The sequence below is a fragment of the Oxyura jamaicensis genome (assembly GCF_011077185.1).
Source record: "Oxyura jamaicensis isolate SHBP4307 breed ruddy duck chromosome 4 unlocalized genomic scaffold, BPBGC_Ojam_1.0 oxy4_random_OJ106461, whole genome shotgun sequence".
Classification (NCBI taxonomy): Eukaryota; Metazoa; Chordata; class Aves; order Anseriformes; family Anatidae; genus Oxyura; species Oxyura jamaicensis.
Genome location: NW_023303887.1, coordinates 21,162 through 39,850, shown reverse-complemented (window position 1 = coordinate 39,850; position 18,689 = coordinate 21,162). Strand labels below are relative to the sequence as shown.

Here is an 18,689-nt window from a genome sequence, read left to right as displayed (position 1 = left end):
GACTGCTTGTGGGAAGGCTGCAGTAGCCTTAGTCCCGCGTGTCAGGTAACTGCAAGAGCTGCTGGCAGGAAAACCCAGTCGCAGGCTGGAGTGTCACAGCTGGCTCGTGCCCTGCTTCCAAAGGAGAAGCTGCGGTGGAAATTGGCAGGTCAGAGAGAGCAAACTTTTGGAGGAGACCACAGCCAGCGTGTTGTGTGGGGACGGGAGCATGGCAGCAAGAAGCTGCAAAATGAATTTTAGGGTTTCTGAGGGTAGTGTTGTGGGTAGGAGGGGACAAAGAGCCATCAGTGTGCCTATCGCACAGCTTCCTGCTACGGAGGAATTGTCCTCGAAAGGTTGGCCTGAGAACATCATACACAGGAAGATGAGAGTGTGAGAAAACACAGGATTTGTGGGAAAGTCTGGCAGAGTTTTAGAGAAGTTGAGTCTATGATGGAGGCAGGGTTTCAAGTCCTCACAATGCCAAACCAAACATGATTAAGATGGGCAAATAAAGTTTTGCAATAGTAAAAGGCCTTTATTGGCAAGCTTCTGAAGAGGAACTTTCCTCTTATTGAACGCATTTCTCCACTTTTGCATCTTTTTAGTGTGAAAACAGATGTATTTATTTATATTTTTTTGGTGAACGAGAACATAGTTGAACAAATGGAGGTCTGGTACACGTGGGTAAGGTGAAAATAGAAGCTCAGAGTGATTTCATAGCTGCTCTGCAAGTGAAAACCTGCTGACCACATAAAACCAATGGAAGTGGTTTCCACCTAGCAAAAATACTCATTTCAGCTCCAGCCCTGTTTCTGAGCTGTAGTTTTCTACAGGGGAACCTTCAGCAAAATTACACGGTCAGTGTTACTGTACTGGCTGCAGCAGTGATGCCAGAGAGCAGGGCTCATTAGGGGATAACGTGCTGTGGGTGGGTAGCTCCGTACTGGGACCGATGCCTTCATTTCTACAGGTAAGATGTTGGTTACAGAGGCTCCCAGCTGTTTGGTGTGAGCTTTTATTTAACGGAGTGTCTCCTCACTTTAATTCCTACCAAAATGTGTCAAACTGTGTCACCAAAAAACAAACTGTCACCAAAAAATCACGGGGGATATAACCATTTTTTTTGAGCTCAAGCATTTTCTACGTTGTCTGTAATCAATGGTGCTGGTTTGGAAAAGGGTTCCCCTGTTCTAGCTGCTGTTAAGGGTTTTGCCCTGTCCTGTTCTTACTTTTGTATTGTTTTACTGTCGGAGTGACTCCAGGAGGAGCCTTGGAGTTTCTCTTCAGCAAACAGCTCGTTATACAAATCTCACTGCACACACCCCACCTCCCTGGGGGTAATTTTATATTTATGAAATACATTATTTGGGATCGTTTTGGAGAAGCTTAAATGCCTGTTGGGCCGCCTTAAGGGTGGGTTATGAGATGGAGCTTGTTGATTTTTCCTCCCGGGAAGTGTAGTGCTGGGATTGGAACAGGATGCAAAATTCACCCGGTAGTTTGTTGTGGAGATACGGGGCTAGTGAGCTGAGCAGCCAGCGTAGGAGAAAGCCCATCTTCTCAACCTGCCCCCAAAGAAACTGCTCTTCTCTGAACTTTTTCGCCGTGAATTGCAGTGCATAACGTGGCCTGATGCTGGCCCTTCCCACCCTGCCAGCTTCCCAGCTGGCCCAAGGCAGGTGGTGGTCTGGAGTGGTAGTGCTGGGACCGGAGTCAGAAGTTAGTTAACAGCTCTGCTGGTGGGCAGGAGGGAAAAGTGAGGGGCAGGTCTCCTCCTGCCTCTGCTGTGCCCCAGGAATGCTGCTACATGGAGTAGGTGTTGGAATCCTTTTTCTTGGGATCCTCAGCTTGTCTCTCTCAGGGAGGAGGAAAAACAGCCTGTCCCTTTGTGCTCTGCATACATGGGTCTGGATCGAGCTGCCTCGGCTGTTTTGTTGCATACAGCTCACCCTTCCCAAAGGGAGAGCGTGCTCGGAGCCAGGGAGCTGGCTGTGCTGGCAGGGCGGCCTGGGGCAGCGCCAGAGGAAGGAGGTGATGTTTGCGTGAGTGAAAATGGAGAAATGACCGCGCTGCTGCAATCAGTTTCATTGCTTCAGCAGATCTGAGGCCTGCTGCTCAGAGTCCAAGGTCTGGGCGGTAAAAGGAAAATCGCTTTTGGAGGGCAGAGAAACCATGTTCAAAGCAGTCTCCCTCTTCTGGTTCACCGCTCACTCGTGTCGCAAGAGCATTAATGCTTTCCCAGAGGTAGGGCTGGTTTAATGAGCATCCTGCTTCCTCCACTTACACGAATCCTTTTTGCGGAAGGAAATAGGTTTGCTGTGTTTCATTTTCCTCTTGCAAGGCTTCGCTAAAGCTTGGGGATGAGCTGTCTCAGAGCAGTACTGAGCTGTGATGGAAGATGTGCAGGGAAGCGGGGTGGGCAAGGAGGTTCAGGAGGAGCAGCTGCAGGACGGGGAAGCTCCCTGAATTCTCGTGTCTGGGTGTGTGCAATAGTAAGGTCGTCACCTCCCGCGTGGGCCTTCTCTTTGTACGCTTTATTTACAGTGTTCCAAGAAATGGTTTCCTGGGGTGTTGACATGTTTTTCAGCGTGGATTTCCTCCTTACGTCTGAGAACTTGTGCTGGGCTTGGGACTTGAAAGTAAAACCAGAACTTGTTTGGAAGGGAACAAAAGACTTGGATGTAGTGGTGAACTGGTTAATAACAACAGAGAGAAAAAAAATATATATCAGCCCCAGAATTTATTTTGAGACAAAGGGCAGCAAAGTTAGCATTATAAATGCCCTGGGCTGTCTGGCAAGTTTGTCTGAGCTGCCTGCGCAGCCACACAATGAATTGAAAGCAGAGCTGAAAGACAGTGAAGGTAAGACATTACTTGGCAGCAGCTACAAGGAAGGAGCATGCGCCTGGATCAAATAAACGTGATGAAGCCATGAGAGTTAAAGTCAACCTGAAAATGTTATTAGAGCTGTTGTTGCGTCCTCCATCCCCCCCTATCTGTTGTTAAAGCATCAGGGAAGGGAGGTTTGTGAAATGTCACCTGGCGGGGATAGCAGGCTGGGGAGCAGGGAGCTTGTGGTGTGTGAAGGGGGGCAAAGAGTTTTTTTCTTTTCTAGAGCAGTTTGGTAACTGGGCTGCTAGTGCTTAGGTTAGTTACTGAGGTTTTTTACTGCTCCTGTTCCCTGAAGCCACAAGTTTCTCCCAGGCAACGCAGGCAGGCCGGCACGCACCCTGCGCCCGCCTTGCCCGACATTGCCTCTGGCTCTGCCCTGACAGTTTCAGGAAGAAATGACCGCAGGGAAAATAACGCTGCAGCGGGCAAACAGATGAGTAATGAAACCCATGGTATTATTTCATACGCTGCTAGGTGGCAAAGTGTCTGTATTTATGCACATGTGCACACATACAGGCAATTGTAGAAAAATAAGATAATGAGCGCTTAAGCAGGTTATGGTTATGACCGCAAAATCCCTTGGTTAAAGATTCCCCCTCCTCTTCATGTCTGCAGGGTGTTCTGCAGGTATTCAAAAATAAAAATAAAAAAAATATTTGTATAACATTGTGCAAATGAAATCACAACCTGGAGAAAGGCACAGGCCAAGTTCTTCCTCCAGGCAGCCTTTAAGTTGAAGACGTTCAGTTTCTGAGGATTGTTGCGCATGTGGCCGTTGGGTTGACCTTGCCCAGCCATCAGGACTTTCAATTAAAATCAAACTTAAGAAAATCAGGGCCTGTTTTTGTACCAGCAAGGAGCGCGGCAGCTTTGCCTGGTGCTGGAATCATCAGTGTGTCTGTGGGAATGAAACCAGAGTCTCCCCGCCACCTTGGGTGGGATGTGCAGAAGCAGATTACCCCGTGCCTTTGCAGCACCTACTCCATCTCCTGCAGCTCTGGGCTGTCGCGTTGAGCTCTGAGCTCCCACAGCTGTTGCCAAAGGCAGCTCAGGGGCTGAGGCCACGGGAACCCAGATGAGCTCGGTGCTCTCGGAAGAGCCCCGGGAGTCTGGTTCCTGTGGCTACTCACCAAGGCAGTCCAGAAAGCAAGAAGGAAAATGAAACTTATAAGGTACCATTGGAACAGTAGTTTTTGAGGGAAGGGTTTTGCAGTAGCACCAGGAGCCAGCTGAGGACTGGTGTGGTTGGGGATCTTTGCTAAACAGTGTTACGTGTGGCACAGCTGTGCTGCAGGCTTCGCTGTTTTGTTTGTGTTGGGCAAGAGCAAAACACGACGGTCAGAGACAAGCACGTTTCGTGGCCAAGCCTCGCCTCCCTCCCTCCGTGAGGCCACGGGACTTCCTCCGGAGAGGGGCCGCTGGGGTGAAGCGAGGCTCTGCAGCACAGCGGTGATGACACAGAAATGCCAGGGGGAGGCAGAGGGTGCTGGGCACAGAGCAGGGCAGTGCGGGGGCAGCCAAGGATGAAGACAGAAGGCTCAGGCCTGGAAAGCCATGGGATGGGCAGCAGGAGCAAGGAGCAACTCCTGCCTGGCTTCAATGTGGAGGAGAACAAGCCCATCTCAGCACCCTGGGTTTTGACCCCGGTTTGGCTGAGCTGTCCCAGGTCCCAGCAGCCTTGGGCTGGGCTTGGCAACCCCAAAGCAGAGAGGGGCAGCACGAGGACACAAACTACCCCAGAGAACTGGGAGGCAGCCCACGAGACCCCGGCCTCCTGCTGCTTGTGGATAAGAGCTGATGGGAGCAGTTTGTCTCCGTGCCTCAGTGCTCCCTTTCCCAGCACCGCGGGGAAGAGCTGCGGAGTTGGCTCAGGATGGTGCCGAGGAACGGTGTGAGGGCTGAATGCCCCAGGTGGGCTCAGCTAGCCTGCACCCCCCACTGGGGGCAGAAGCAGGGGTGCATCTCCCTGGGAAAGCCTCAGGCAATCCCAGGGGAGTGGCAGCAGCTGCCCGGGCACAACCTTGGCCTGGGCTGCAGAGCTGATTAGGGATGCAAGATGGGACAGGACCAGCTCCTGCCTGCAGCATTCACTGGGGTCTGCCTGCAAGTCCCAGGGATGCAGCTGCTGGAAGCCACACACGCCTGTTCCCCAGGGCAGCCTTGGCACTCACGGCTCTGCCTCGACACCCGAGCTGTTTCACTGCTGCCACTGGCGTACCATTATCTGCCATGGCAAGGAATGGGGGGGGGGGGGCAGGGGGGCAGATAAGGGTGCTCTGCAGCGAGGGGGGCTGCACGAGACCCAGATGCTCTGCAGCATGTTAGTGGAAAGCAGGTGAGCTGACTCAGAGTCAAACTGTCAGGTTTGGGCAGCACTGTGGCTGTTCAGGGGTAGAGGGCTGATTACGCAGGGTGAACCTGATGCAGAGGTGCAAGGCCAGTGCTGGAGTACAGGATTTATTTAAACAGGCACTAAGACCCCCCCCCAGGGTTGTGCCGGCAGGAGAGGTCCTTGTGTTCTTCACGGGAGGCTGTGCTGCTGGCCTGTCCGTGCAGGAAAAGGACTTGCACACCAGCAGACTGAATATGATACAGAGTACACAAGTAATAACAAAAGTGGGCTGCATCCACCCCAGTGTCCAAGGCAGCTCTATCATGCTCTGCTCGAACATTCTCTCGTGTCTGTCACATCTTGGGGGGGTTTAACGAGGGGGTTTGGTCTTGTCTGTGCTGGGCTCCGTGCTGCTGCTGCCTGGGCTCAAGCACAGCCTGAGCTGAAATCGTGGAGGGGAACGACTGCGAAGGCTCGTGGTGTGAGCAAGAGAGCAGCTGTGCTGGCACTGGAGGCTGGGGCACCCCTCCCTGCAGCCACTGCTCTCACACAAGGCTCATGGGGAGCTGCCACAGGCCAGGCTGCTCCCAGGGAACAGCTGGTCTGGGGATTCAACATCTCTCCATCGCTGTCAGGGGTTTGTGTGGGCCATGAAGAAGCACCTGGGGTGTCTGTGGGTGCTGGTGCTTGTGCCAGCCTGCTGAGGACCAGACCAGGGTGCCAGGGTCTGAAGCTCCCCTAGCTTTCTGCTCTTCTGACGGGCTTCCCCAGGCTCCTGATGGTGTGGCGCTCTCGGTGTGAAGCAGTCTCAGCTATTTGGGGATGCAGAAAAGATGCTGCTCTAGATGTGCTGTGCCCTGGGCTCAGTTGATGCAGTGCCATTGAGGACGGCTGATCCACCGGGGCAAGGTGCACATCTCTGCCACGTGCCTAGGTGCGGCTGCTTGTGCTGGTAATTATTCCAGCTTTGTGGCCCTGTGGCTGCCTGTGCTGGTAATTATTCCAGCTTTGTGGCCCTGCTCTTTGCCTCCCCAGAAGCTGATTGCTGGCACTGGTCCAGGTTTCTAACTATCCTGAAATGAAACTCCTTTGCTGCTTTCTGGAAGCTGGTGCTGGATCTGCCCTGTGCCCGCAGGCTGTCCCCTGATGCTGTTGGGGTGGTGGGCAGCCCCGGAGCAGTGCTCACCGTGCCACTGCTCTCTGCTAATCCTGACTTCTGCCCCGATGCCTCCAGCTCAGGGAGCCTGATCCTTGCTGCCTGGTTTGCTGGGCCTGCCTGTGCCAAACGTGGCTCCAGAGCTGCAGGGGGTTGTCCTTCCACAGGGAGAAGTGGCCTTGCATTCGTGGCTGTGATCCCTGTGCCTCTGCTTTGTGGAGGGTCGGGGGGGTGGTTACAGGGTATGCTGGTGGTGCTGGAGCCCTGTCCCATGCTGCGTTCTCTGCAGTCTCATCCAGCTCCAGCAGACACCTGCAAGGCACAACACCGGCAGGGAACGACGCTGCACCAGGCCCCCCCCGGCCATGTGGGAGCTGCATTCAGCAGCAGCTCAAATAGCTGCTGCCCTGGGCCGTGCAGAAGAATGGATACAGCAGGAGCACAGGGGAGGCGTGAGAATGAGGAGGCTGTCACAGGTCGAGCCGGAAGGCCCCGAAATAGCTGGCTGCTGCATCTTTGTAGTCAATGGCCAGCGAGGAGACCGAGACAAAGAGCTCATCGCCGGCCTTGAGTTCAAACAGCCCCCCCTGGTAGAGAGCATGGAGGCCGTAGTCTGCCTCGGGTGCCCAGCACTTGGTGCCGACCCCTTTGAGCAGGAGGATGGGCTGGCTGTAGGACGTCTTCCAGTTGATGCACTGCACGAGCTGGGGGACGGAGACGCGGGTGCTGGCCCCCTCCCTGGGGTAGCGGAAGTAGATCTGGGAGTAGACGTAGTACTTGCCCGCCTGGGTGACCCGCAGCCGGCCATCCCGGTATGTGATGTTCTGCAGGTGGGAGTGGATGGTGCTGTCTTCCCAGTGAGCAATGGCATGGCGGCAGGACTGGGAGAGGTTCCCAAAGCGCTTGGAGATTCCTGGGGAGAAGGAAGGGTCACCAAGGGGAGTGCACTGCGCTGGGAAGCATCCCTCAGGGTCAGGAGGAAGGGAAGGGGTGGCCCTTTCACTCTTCTACAGTCATGCAGCTTGGAGTGGGGGCAGAGAGTGTGGCTGCGGGCTGGAGACCTGTGCTATGTGCTCTAGGTGATCCTGCTTGGCAGGGGGGTTGGACTAGCTGATCTTCAGAGGTCCCTTCTATCCTCGGCCATTCTGGGATTCTGGAGAGCAGAAACATCTCCCCACCTGCCACCAAATGCAACCTCCCACGCTGAGCCCCCTGCCCTTCAGGGGAGATCTCCTCCCTGTTCCCACCTTGGAATCTCTCCAGCGCCCTGCTAGCCTCCCCCAGCTCACCATCCAGGGCCAGGCTCTGCGGGCGGAGGGTGAGATGTGCTGAGGGCTTGCCAGGTGTTTTGGGAGGAACCTGTCCCTCCGAGGTATTGAAGTAGCTCTTCTGCACCTCTGTGAGGAAAGAGACAAATCGCTATAGAGGTCAGAGTGCACGGGGACCCCCAGACCCATGCCACCAGAGCACGTCCTTAGCAACCAGTGAGAACTGGGCAGGACAATGCCCCACTGACCCTACAAAAGGGGAGTTTACTCGGGGATGGAAACGTCTGGTCAATTATTATCTAACATTCTGTGCTGCCCCTGTGGTAGACAGGCCCTGCTTCCCCAGGCTCCAACCAGACACAGCTATCCCTCCAACCTGTGTGAGGGGGGTAAGCCCTTTCCCCACCCAGCGGGGCAGTCTGTGCCCCCTGTCCCACCCCAGCTCACAGCCGCGGTGCGGTGCCTGGTGGAGTTTGCCCTGGGAGCAATGGAGCAGCCCAGCCTGCTGGCATCCCCGGCCGCACGCTTGGGTGCGAGCAAACAGATGGGTGCTTTGCAGCACCAGGGAGCGGAGCCCCGTCTCCTGCCCCAGGTGCTCAGCCCGGACGAACTCACCCTTCACGCTCCTGTGGATCACGTTCTCCGTCACCTGAACCGTTAGAGAAGAAAAACAGCCCCATGGTTTAAAGGCGCAAAGGATGTTCCCTACTCCCCAGCTCCTCCCATCTTTTCCATCTTTCACCCTGTGCCTTTGGACTCTACCAGCTCCTCGATGCAGAGATCTGCAGAGGGCCTGGCGTGCAGCTGCACTCCTCTGATCCCGCTTAAATCAAGCCCCTGCCACCCCCTTGTGAGACAGATGGGGAAATTGATGCAGGGAGGCAAGCAGGAGCCCTCCTGTGCTGTGTGCCACCCTCCCCAGCCCCACAGGCCCGTGCTCACCATGGCCACGTAGGCTTTGATGGTGTTGGCCAGCTTGAGGCAAGACTGGTTGCTGATCAGCTCCTCCAAGCTGGAGCCCTCCTGCTGCTGATTGATGAGCTGCAGACACCTCAGCTCCTCCAAGCTCCCTTGTGACTGGGCTTTGAGCTGGAAGGGAAACACCCAGACATCCAAGAATTGCCCAGAGCAGGCAAAGGCAGCATGTGTGATTTGGCTGGTGGATGCAGAGGCGATTCCCCTGTGGGGTACGCGTATGGGTTCAGCTGCCTTTGGCCTGGCTCCTCCAGTGTCAGGGTGCCCACAGCCACACCACTAAATGGAGACTGACCCCGAAGGTCCCTGATCACGGAGCTGGTGCTGGGATGACTTGGTGCCACTGGGACACAAACACTGACAAGCTGCTCTGCTGGGAAGGAATTAGTTGGGTGGATCCCGAGTTCTGTCAAAAATCTGTTTTGTGAATCGGACAGATTAGATCTCTTCTTGTCCTCCTACAATCCCTATGGCTGGCAGAAGCAAGCCTTGCTCATCCCAGCTCGTGGGGAAATATGACAGCCCCTTCCATTGCATCCCAGTGCTGAGCATGAGAAGAAAGGGGGACACGAACTCCTGCAAACTGCAGAGCACCATGTAAAGGAGAGGCATCAGAATATCCCCTTCTCCATCTCCTTTACCTCTTCTGCTCCTGCCCTGGGCAAATGTGGTGTCTTGATCAGAAAAACCCAGCCTGAGCTTTGAACAAGCTACTTGCAGACCCTGGGGAAGCAGTTTCCCTGCAATTCTGCCCCCCACGTGCCCCAGGCCTGCACAGGGGCTGTGCGCAGAGGTGAGAGCTGCCGCTCCAGCCTGCAAGTGTCCGGGCAGCCTGCTGCGTGGTGACCAGGCTCCATGCTGTGCTGCTGAACTGAGCTTGTTGCAAACAGAGCTCTCACACACCTTCTCCCTCCCAGGGCTGAGCCATACCGGCTGGAGGCTGGAGGCTGAGCACTCAGCCCAGGCAGATCTCAAAAACTTCCTAGTCTGCTGGCTTGTGGTTTGGGATGGGAAGCCTTTCCGTATGATGTGAGCTGCTGCATGGTGAGCTATGCCTTGCCAGTGTGTCCCCAGGCTGACCTGGCTTGGTTCTGACCCCGGTGTCCCAGTGGGGTGAGCTGCTCCACGGATGACAGGCATGGCTGTGGGGTTGCTGTTCTGCTGTATAGGGTGCGGGAAAACCAAGGCACAGATGGGACAACTGCCCTGAAATCAGTGTGCCAGGAATGAACACAAGCACCTTGACCACCCCACCTTTATCACCTTGGGCTGTCCTAGATCAGGACGCAACCCAGGAGCCCTTGGGCTTGGCCACAATGTCAGTGTCACCAGCATCCTGTGCTTCCCAAGGGTCCTTGCCTGATCAATGGAGACTCCACTACCAGCAGAAAGACTACATAAAGTAAGACAAAAAGTATTTTTTTTCCTATTGGGCCAACAAGTCAGCCCTAGCACTGGCTGGCTGGATTTGCCAGGAGCACCGTGTTTGGGAGGTGGGTGGCAGTGATGAACACAGAGGACGTGGTGTGGTGCCTCGTACAGCTGGATGACTGTGAAAGGGTGAGGGTAGCCTTAGCAGTTTTGCCTCATGTGGATTTAGCCGGCCAGGCTGCAGTCGTGCAAAGACGTGCCTGTCTGAGTGGGTGGATGCTCAGCGCCTGCTGAGGAAGCACATCTGCAAGCAGCGGGGCTGCTCACATGGAGCTCAACACGAGCACATGCTTGGGCAAAGCCACTGAACGCAGCACGCTGCTCTGCACTGCCAGGAGCGCAGATCCCAGCACGTGCACACACAGCCAGGGTCAGCTCTCATCCCATCGGTCCTGGTAAGGAGGCAGCACAGTCCCAGCATAGCCACGGGCACTGCAGCCTGGCACTGACTGCAATGCTAATTGCTAATTGCCTCCATTAAGGCTGCCTGTGCCACCAGCACTTCTCTTTTAGAGGGTAGCCGCTCTGCCTGCCTTGTCTGTCCCCCCTTCTGGGAAGCATGCACAGGGTAGGGCTTTAAATTCAGTGAAAAGCAGGAGAGAAAATTCTGTAAAACTGGGGGAGGAGGGAGGGGGGCGGCAGGGGGAGGAGGTGGGCATTGTGTATGCGTGTGCATTGGGGTGAGGACAGGCTGGCTGGGTTGAGTAATTCAGAGTCCCCAGATGTGCTGAGCTCTGATTGCCTATACCTAGCACTGATCCCATGCAGGGATCTGGTGAACAGACTCCAAAATTACCCCGAGAGTTAAATTTAAGTGACCATCTTCCTTCATACCTTCCCCCAGGCTCTGTCTGCCCACATTTCTGTCCTCTCACTGCTGCCTTTCATGTAAATCCTTCACAGTGGGTGCCACACGGGATCGAGGCATGGAAACCAAGCCCGGAGGGGAGTCCACTCCAAAGGATGTTGGACCGGGCACCAGACAGGCTGTTCCTCCTGCATCCATGGGCAGGACTTTTCCCAATTTTCCCCCCTCTGTTGTGGTTTTGTGTGATGCTTGGCACTCCAGTGCTCTTTTCTTGATGATGAGCCCTCCATCATCAAAGCTGACGGTTACCATTGGTAGAACTGCCCAGAAAGCTGCTTGGCAGTACTTAGTTTCCCTTTCTCCATAACAAAGATCTCTTCTGTTCGGTGTTTACCCTCCTCGACCCTTCCACTGCTAGGGGATTGCTGTGGCTGTGTCTTAGCAGGGGCAATAGCGCGTGTGGGTGGGTTTGGTAACAGAATCAGGTCTGTTGCGTGCACGTTTGTTGCGGCAAGGACAGTCTCTGTGTAGTGGTCACAGGGGGCCCAAAGCTCTGGGGCTGGTGGTCTCCAGCAGGCAGCAGTGGGGCAGGGCCCCAGCGGTGGCCGGGGTGGGTCGCAGCACCTGGCCCACGGGTCCTGAGCTTGGGGACGGGTTGGCGTGAGTGCCACCAGGAGTGGGCAAGAACGGCTGAACCCCAGCACCGTTACTTGCTGTGATTGAGCAGGAGTGAGTGCCCGGGATCTGCTGGTACAGATTCTCCCCAGCCAAATGCTCACACAGTGGTTTTAGCAGCCCTGCAGGGTGATGAGCCCCCTGCCCCGGGCTCAGGCCAGCCTCCGAGGCGGACCCGGGGCTCCGGGCGGACCCAGGCCAGGCGCTGCCCGGCTGCGGACGGGGCTCGGGGCGCCTTTCTCCCTGCCTCCCTCCCAGCCGGGGCTACGGCCCCAGCACGGCTCCGCGCCGAAGCTCTCCCGGGGGGCAACCCCCGCCCCGCCGCCCCCCGGAACCCCGCGGAGCCCCCTCCCGGCGCCGGGGGCTTCGTCCCCGCGGCGGGCTCACCTTGGAGATGGCCATGGTGAAGTAGACGAAGAGGCCGGTGGTGGAGGCGATCTGCAGGGCGACGATGGCCATGACGGCCACGCTGCCCCACAGCGGCCCGCCCCGCCGCCGCCGCCCTCCCCGGGGGCCGTCGTCGGGGCCGTCCGCCAGCATGCGGGCCTCCGAGCCGCCGCTGTCCGAGCGCCCGTACGGCCCGGCCCGGGGCTGCTGCGGGGCCATGGCCCGGCCGCCGCCGCCGTGCTCCGAGGGGAAGGGAGCGGCGGCGGGGCGGGACGCGGGGCGGGACCGGGACGGGCGGCGGGGCGAGGGGCGGCGGGGGAGCGGGGCCGGGTGCCGGCCGTGGGGCTCTGACCGCTTGGGAGAACCCGTCCCGGGCCGGGGTGCCGTGAGGGGCTGGTCGGAGGGCTCGGCTGGCAGGGGGGGGAGGCTGTTTTGGTGCTCTCAGGTGTCTGGGTGCCGATCCCGAAGCATTCCCGGCTGCTCTGAGGTGTTGTTTGGAAAGCAAACAGAAAGCCCGGAGAAAGGCTGTTGCCTGACGACTTCGTGGGGGCCTTTAGTGCTTTTGTCTCTGGAATGGAAGTGAGACCGTAAGGAAACCCACGAACACTCCAGTCTTCCCAGAACTGCCTTCTCTCCTCTGAGGATGGGGCATGGGGAAGCTGTGGACCCAGCCCAAACCCGCAGACAGCTGTAGTAGCACCGAGTGGTGTGCTGGGGGCAAATCTATAACTTACGGCAAAACCAGACCTGACTGTGAGCGAGAGAGGCTGGACCCCGGTGAAACCCACGAGGGAAGAAGCTGCCCCGTGGCCCACCACCCTCCCAAGTCCTCACGCCGTGCAGCCGTCCCCAGGCAGGGACACAAAGGGACATGGCCACGGAGACAAGGCCGTGGAGCCAGAGCTACGCTGTGCCAGCCCGGCTGAGCTCCCTTCGGGTCCCCACCTAGCGCTGCACGCCGTCAGTGACAGCTGTGAGCCACAGCTCCATGAGGCTGAGCTTTGATCCTTGAGGGTATTAGAAACGTCTGTGATAATTCAGTAATTAAATCAATTCAGGATTTGGCCCTTAAGCTTCAACTTTCTGGGCTGGATCTTGCAGAGCATGTCTCATCTGAGGAACCTCCCTCACCTCAGAACTGGGGTGAGCTGCTAGGAAGGGACAGCTCACCCGTGGCTCACTTTTCTAGCACTCTCACACAACGAATGGCATTTTTTCCTTTAAGAAAAGAACTTGTCCCACTTCTCATCCTGCCTGCCAGAAATGGCACTGTCTTTTCCACTGAATCCTGAAATCTCCGTCTTTCTGCAGACAAATTTCCAGCAGGGAGCCCCAGTGGGACACACGCTGCTGGTCAGGGTTCAGGAAGAGGGAGCTATTCACAAGTACGATCTCAGTAAAAGGAAAAGGGCAGTTCCAGTATCTCTTCTTACCAGACATTGTGGCTGCTACGACTCCTTTGTGTGTCTGGGAGGGAAGCACCAGCTTCCTCTCTGGTCTGTAACTGCCGTGGGCTAGGGTAAGGGGGGATAGGAATTGTCCTGCCCTCAGTGCCAGAGCAAGAGCTTGAACTAAAAGCTCTCAAGCATCTTTCCAGTCCTGCTTTAGTTATGCATACTTCCCTGGCCCATACAGGTGGCCTCATTGTTCCTGGAGCGCTGGAGCTCTTTGCCCTGTTTGGAGAGTGAGGCAGTGTGAGGCTCTCTGGGGGTATTGTATTTTATTTTATTTATTTTATTCTTATTCTTATTCTTATTTTATTTTATTTTATTTTATTTTATTCTTTTTTATTTTATTTTATTTCATGAAGGAAAAGCTCTTTTTTGCCTGGAGTGCTCAGCTGTGCAGAGGTCCAGCTGTGCCGCAGCAGCAATGCTGGGGAGCCCCCTGCCCAGCCGCTCACCCTGCCCCCTCTTCCTCATGTTTCCCGTAAAGCAGACACTTTTGCTCTGCAGGTAACGGCTTCCTGCCATAGCCCTGGGCAGGTCTCCCTGTGGGGTAGGTATTTGCTCCCTCCTTGCCCCTCAGACTGATGCCTGTGCACTCATCCTACCTCTCCAGCCTTGCTGTCTGGACCCAGCGCTGCAGCTGGGTTGACAGGGCACGTACCCCAGGAGCAGTTTTGCATGGGTCTCCTCAATGGGCCTCCCTGCACCCATGCCTGATTTGCTGTGAATTGATGGTAGGGTCACAATCTCAGCACTTCCATATCCCCAAGCCCAGTTTTAGCCCTAAGTACGCACAAATTGTCAGTAATCCCTGCAGCACTGGCCAGGCATGTCAGGCTTCTCCAGGCTGCTGGCATGCCCTGCATGCAGAGGAGCCACATGATGAGTAGTCATGACCTCCCAGACATGGGAAAGTGGGTAACTGGCCACCTTATCTGCTTTTATTGCTTTTATAAAGGACTTCACCAAGCCTTGAATAATGCAAACTCCGTACAAATGTCTTTAGATCACTGATCTAATCATGCTGTGTCAAGAAGGATACTCCTGAGACAAGGGGAGCTCTGGCAAGTGTCTGGAAGTGGGAGACAAGTGAAGTGACACGCCAAATGCAGGGATGGCTGTTGCCACACGCAAGCTGCTTCTGTTGGAGCTGGGGAAGGGCACTCGGCAAGGAGAAAGGTGGCTATCCATTTCTAAAAATGCAGTGGAAATAGAACCCTCCTGGTTGTTCTCATTAAAAAGGCTCAGTACCTTCAGAACCAGGTTGAGCAAGTGGAGGCAAAGCCAGAAAAAGGTGCATCTGTGGGTCAAAACACTTGCAAAATCTTGCCGTAGTCTCAAGCAGCAATTCTGCCTGCTTGTTGGAGGGCTGTGTGCCCCGAGGGACTGCAGGAGCCCCACATGCAAGGGGCAATGTTTGCCTGTCCGAGCCGCCAGCCAGCCAGTGTGGGGAGAGAGCAGAGCTGGTCATACTCCTGCTTTTGGTGGAGATGGACTTGAGGAGCCAAATGCATCTGCAATCCAGGACACGGATGCATGTGCAGAAGCAACCCCGGTAATGCTCATCCATGTGCTGTGATCCTGGTCCATTTGCTGCGCTATAGGATGGGGCAAGCACCCAGCTGTGCTCTTCTGATGAGTAGATGCCTGGAGCTACAAGGACTTAGTAGCCTGGGGCTGCTCTCTGTGCCTTGAAGACAGGAGGTTTGCAAAGCAGCCAAGCCTGTGAGTGAGGGCAGGACCAGAACTGGAACTGTGCAAAGAAAATTGGGTGGGAGCCAGATGAAGAACTGCCTCTTGAGACTGGCTGAGTTGTTTTTTTACTTTTAATGTTTCCTGGCCTGTGCGGTAGGAGAGCTGGGCCAGCTGAGGCTGGAAGTTTGTTTCCTCAGTGCTGGGTGATGCAGAATCAGTGCAGAAAAGTGGGAGAGAGCGTTTTGCTGGGATCTTGCTTGTGTCACCAGCAAGGCACTGGAGGGGGGAAACTAGGCAGAGATTGCCTGTACAATGTGAGTTGTGTGGGATTTTGCACTCTGCCCCTCAGATTCACTTTGGCTTTGCTTCAGGAATGATGGAAGAATGTGCAATTTAGTCACGTTATTTTCCCAGGTTTTACAGAGACGATGGTATGTGCAGGATCTATTGGGTTAGCCTAGATTGGACTCCCCCCCCCCCCCCCCGGTTGGGATGGTCAGCAACAGAGCATTCTTTCCCAGTTCGCATCTTCTGCAGCGGAGATCCAGGTCCAGGTCTCATTTTCCCGAGGCTGCTCCTTTAAGGCAAGCCCCAGCCTGGCCTCGTTTGCTTGAGCAGCTGATGATTTTTAACATGTGTTGGCTACAGGATAGTCAGTCAGGAAACAGCAGCCCCCCCCCGGGGATGCGAAATCAGCGCATGCAACTCGGGAAGAACTTCGCTAACCTCCCTGGCATGCTCTCTTTAGCATTTGTCTTTTGATTTGAACCAATGAATTCCTGTGCCTAAGCCTTATTTAATAAATAAATAAATAAATAAATAATAAAAAGCCTCTTCCCCATCACACCATACTTCCAGGTTTCAATGGGAAGCTCGGTGCTTCCAGCTGGTGTACTGGATCGGCTCATCTTCCTGCGCAGGTCTGCCCCAACCACGTGGAGAATGCGCTGTGACATCTGTGTCCGACATCTGGGGTCAGTTCTGGGGGTGGCAGGAACCAGCCCTGCTCCCTTGGCCAGTCCTCTCCCGTGGCCCAGCAAAGCCGGGGTGGTTCTCCCCCTCCCTGGGGCAGTGTAATATTTTACCAGGTAGCAGGAACCTGAGAAACAGAAGATGTGCCAATGGCACGCCTTGGCCCCTGCCCCTCTGTGCCTCATTTTCCCTCTGCCTAGCACAGGTTTTCAGAGGACCTTGCTCCCTGTGAGGTTGCCAAAGTGCTTTAGATCACTGCAGGAAGATGCCCAGCTTATACAATGCCCTGGTGCTTGTTTATCCTGGGGGATGCTGCAAATGCTGTGCTGCAGGGATGTGCCCTGGCTGGGTGTGCTCTGTCAGAGGGAGGAAAGGCTGGTCTGGATGCAGATTACAGAAAACACATGCATAGCAGGAGAGCTCCCAGGGTGCTTATTATGTAGAACTAGTGCAAAGGGATGGATGCCAACAGGGAAGTACCAAGATTTGGGACCCTGGTCCCAGCTCCTGCAGCCAGTTTCAGACTTTCCAAGAAGTAGTGCTTTCCCTTGCAGCATCTTTTCAAGCAGAAAGTTACCATCCCTCCATCGGGCATGGGCAGAAACCAGCTGGAGATGGCCATGGCAGTCCTGCTGCTGCTTAGATCAAGGAGGGATGAGTAAAGCCTGCTCTCTTATCTCCTCCTCCACCTAGAATGGAAAGCAGCCCTGCGGGAAAGGACCTGAGAGTCCCGGTGGACAGCACGTTACCCGTGAGCCAGCGCTGTGCCCTCGTGGCCAAGGAGGCCAGTGGTCTCCTGGGGTGCATTCAGAAGAGTGTTGTGAGCAGGCTGAGGGAGGGGATCCTGCCCATCTCTCCAGCCCTGGTGAGGCCTTACCTGGAGCCCTGTGTCCAGTTCTGGGCTCCCCAGTACCAGAGGGGCATGGAGCTCCTGGAGCGAGTCCAGCAGAGGGCTATGAAGATGATGAGGGGACTGGAGCATCTCTCATATGAGGAGAGGCTGGGAGAGCTGTGCAGAAAATCGTGGAAGGGGAAAAGGGTGGAAGGGGAAAAGGGTGGAAGGGGAAGAGGGTGGATGGGAGGAAGGTGGTTTTGGTTTGTTTTCTTTGTTTCTCACTTCTCTAGCTTGTCAGTGATAGGCAATGCATTTCTCTAATCTCCCCGCTCTGAGTCTGTTTTACCCGTCACGGTAATTGCTGAGTGATCTCTCTGTCCTTATCTCAACCCCTGAGCCCTTCTCATTGTATTTTCTCTCCCTTTGAGGAGGGGGAGAGCAGTTGTGGTGGGGCCCACCTGAGTAAAACCACCACACACACACCAACAGACCCAACACAGACACACAGTGTGTCCTTTCTTTGCAAGGCACACAGACCCTCTGCTTTGTTCCAAGGAATTTGGAGAAGCATGCAAACCATATGGAGGCTGTGGGGAGGACCGATTTCAGCGAAGCAGTAGTTGAAGCTGACTCAGAGCTTCCCACCGCAGGTTTCCTGCTGGCTCAGGGCTTTTTCAGCCTTCCTCCCTCCCCATCCCCAGAACCATCCAGCTCCTTGAGAGCAGGCTGAGGAATATTTACGTTTCACCCACAGAACTGCAAGGGACCCCTTCCCTTTGTCAGGGCAGTTCACAGGGCCAGCGTACTCACTGCCTAGTAATATTTTAGTAGACACATCCTTCTGGAAATCACTGAGTGCACCTAGCTGGATCTGGGTCAGTGTATGCCTGTTTCTGGCTGCACAGCAGCCACTGGACTGCCCCACAGTGTGCTGGCTGCCAGGCTGCAAGGAGAGCACACGAGGACACAGCCTTTTTTACCCACAGCCTCCCAAACTCAATGGGCTGAGAGCAGTCTGCAGCCCCTATCTGCCACCAGTTCCCTCCCTCCCTTTGGTTGGGGCCAGGGTTTGCTTTTCCCTGTTATCACTGGGGAGTGAGGCCTTCCTGCCGGGCTGCAGCAAGCCATCTGCAGAGCTGGCCAGCTCCTCCAGCCCCACGCAGTGCCAGCTGCAGGGCTGAGGCTGAAGGCTCTCAGTCATCCTAGGTGGGAGAGGGCTGTTTGGTTGGGTGGGCACAAGATAGCCCTCGCTGGGCAGAAACTCCCATTCCTAGAAGCTGTGGTGGGGAGCTAGTGTGTGCAGCCTTCTGCCAACGGGCAGGCTCTGGGTTGGCTCAGCTCAGCTCCTCTTCTCCCACAGCACGACTCTTCCTGGCTCAGCCCCAGGGTCTGGCACTGCACCTCAAGGGAAGACATCTCCAACTTCGGCTGACTGGTGCCTCCCCTGAATGGTTAAGCTTAGACATGACACCTGGCTGCTCCTGGGCTGCAGAGAATAAAAGGAAGCTCTGCTGGGTTGTTTTGACTCATCCTCCGGGTTTTGCAACCTCCTGAAAAAGCAGAGCATCAGAGGTCAGCTCTACACCACGCAGCCCAGCCGGGTATGGGTGCACCAGCTGTGTTTCCTGTCCCCACCTCCGCAGCCCGCTTTCCTCATTCTCCTTCTGTCTCCTTCCACACAGCTGACTCTGCTCTTGCTCTCGCTGTGGGAACTGAAACCCAGGAACAGCACAGCAGAAGGTATTTTGGCTGCTCCTCCGTGTCCTTACATCTTCTGTTGCTGCCCTCATTTTGCTACCACACCGGATTACATCTCTGTGTGAAAGGAAGGTG

General features: G+C 55.6%; 1 protein-coding gene across 1 annotated transcript; it reads right to left on the bottom strand.

The window, feature by feature from the left end:
* Nucleotides 1-6,730: 6,730 nt before the first annotated feature.
* Nucleotides 6,731-12,125, bottom strand: LOC118157253 (tumor necrosis factor ligand superfamily member 10-like). The gene is made up of 5 exons (XM_035311514.1): nucleotides 11,907-12,125; nucleotides 8,573-8,719; nucleotides 8,246-8,279; nucleotides 7,652-7,759; nucleotides 6,731-7,275 (listed from the first exon to the last, which is right to left on the bottom strand). Exons 1-5 carry the CDS (start codon nucleotides 12,123-12,125, stop codon nucleotides 6,833-6,835), a joined length of 951 nt encoding a protein of 316 aa, XP_035167405.1. The 3' UTR covers nucleotides 6,731-6,832.
* Between the last annotated feature and the right edge of the window lie 6,564 nt (nucleotides 12,126-18,689).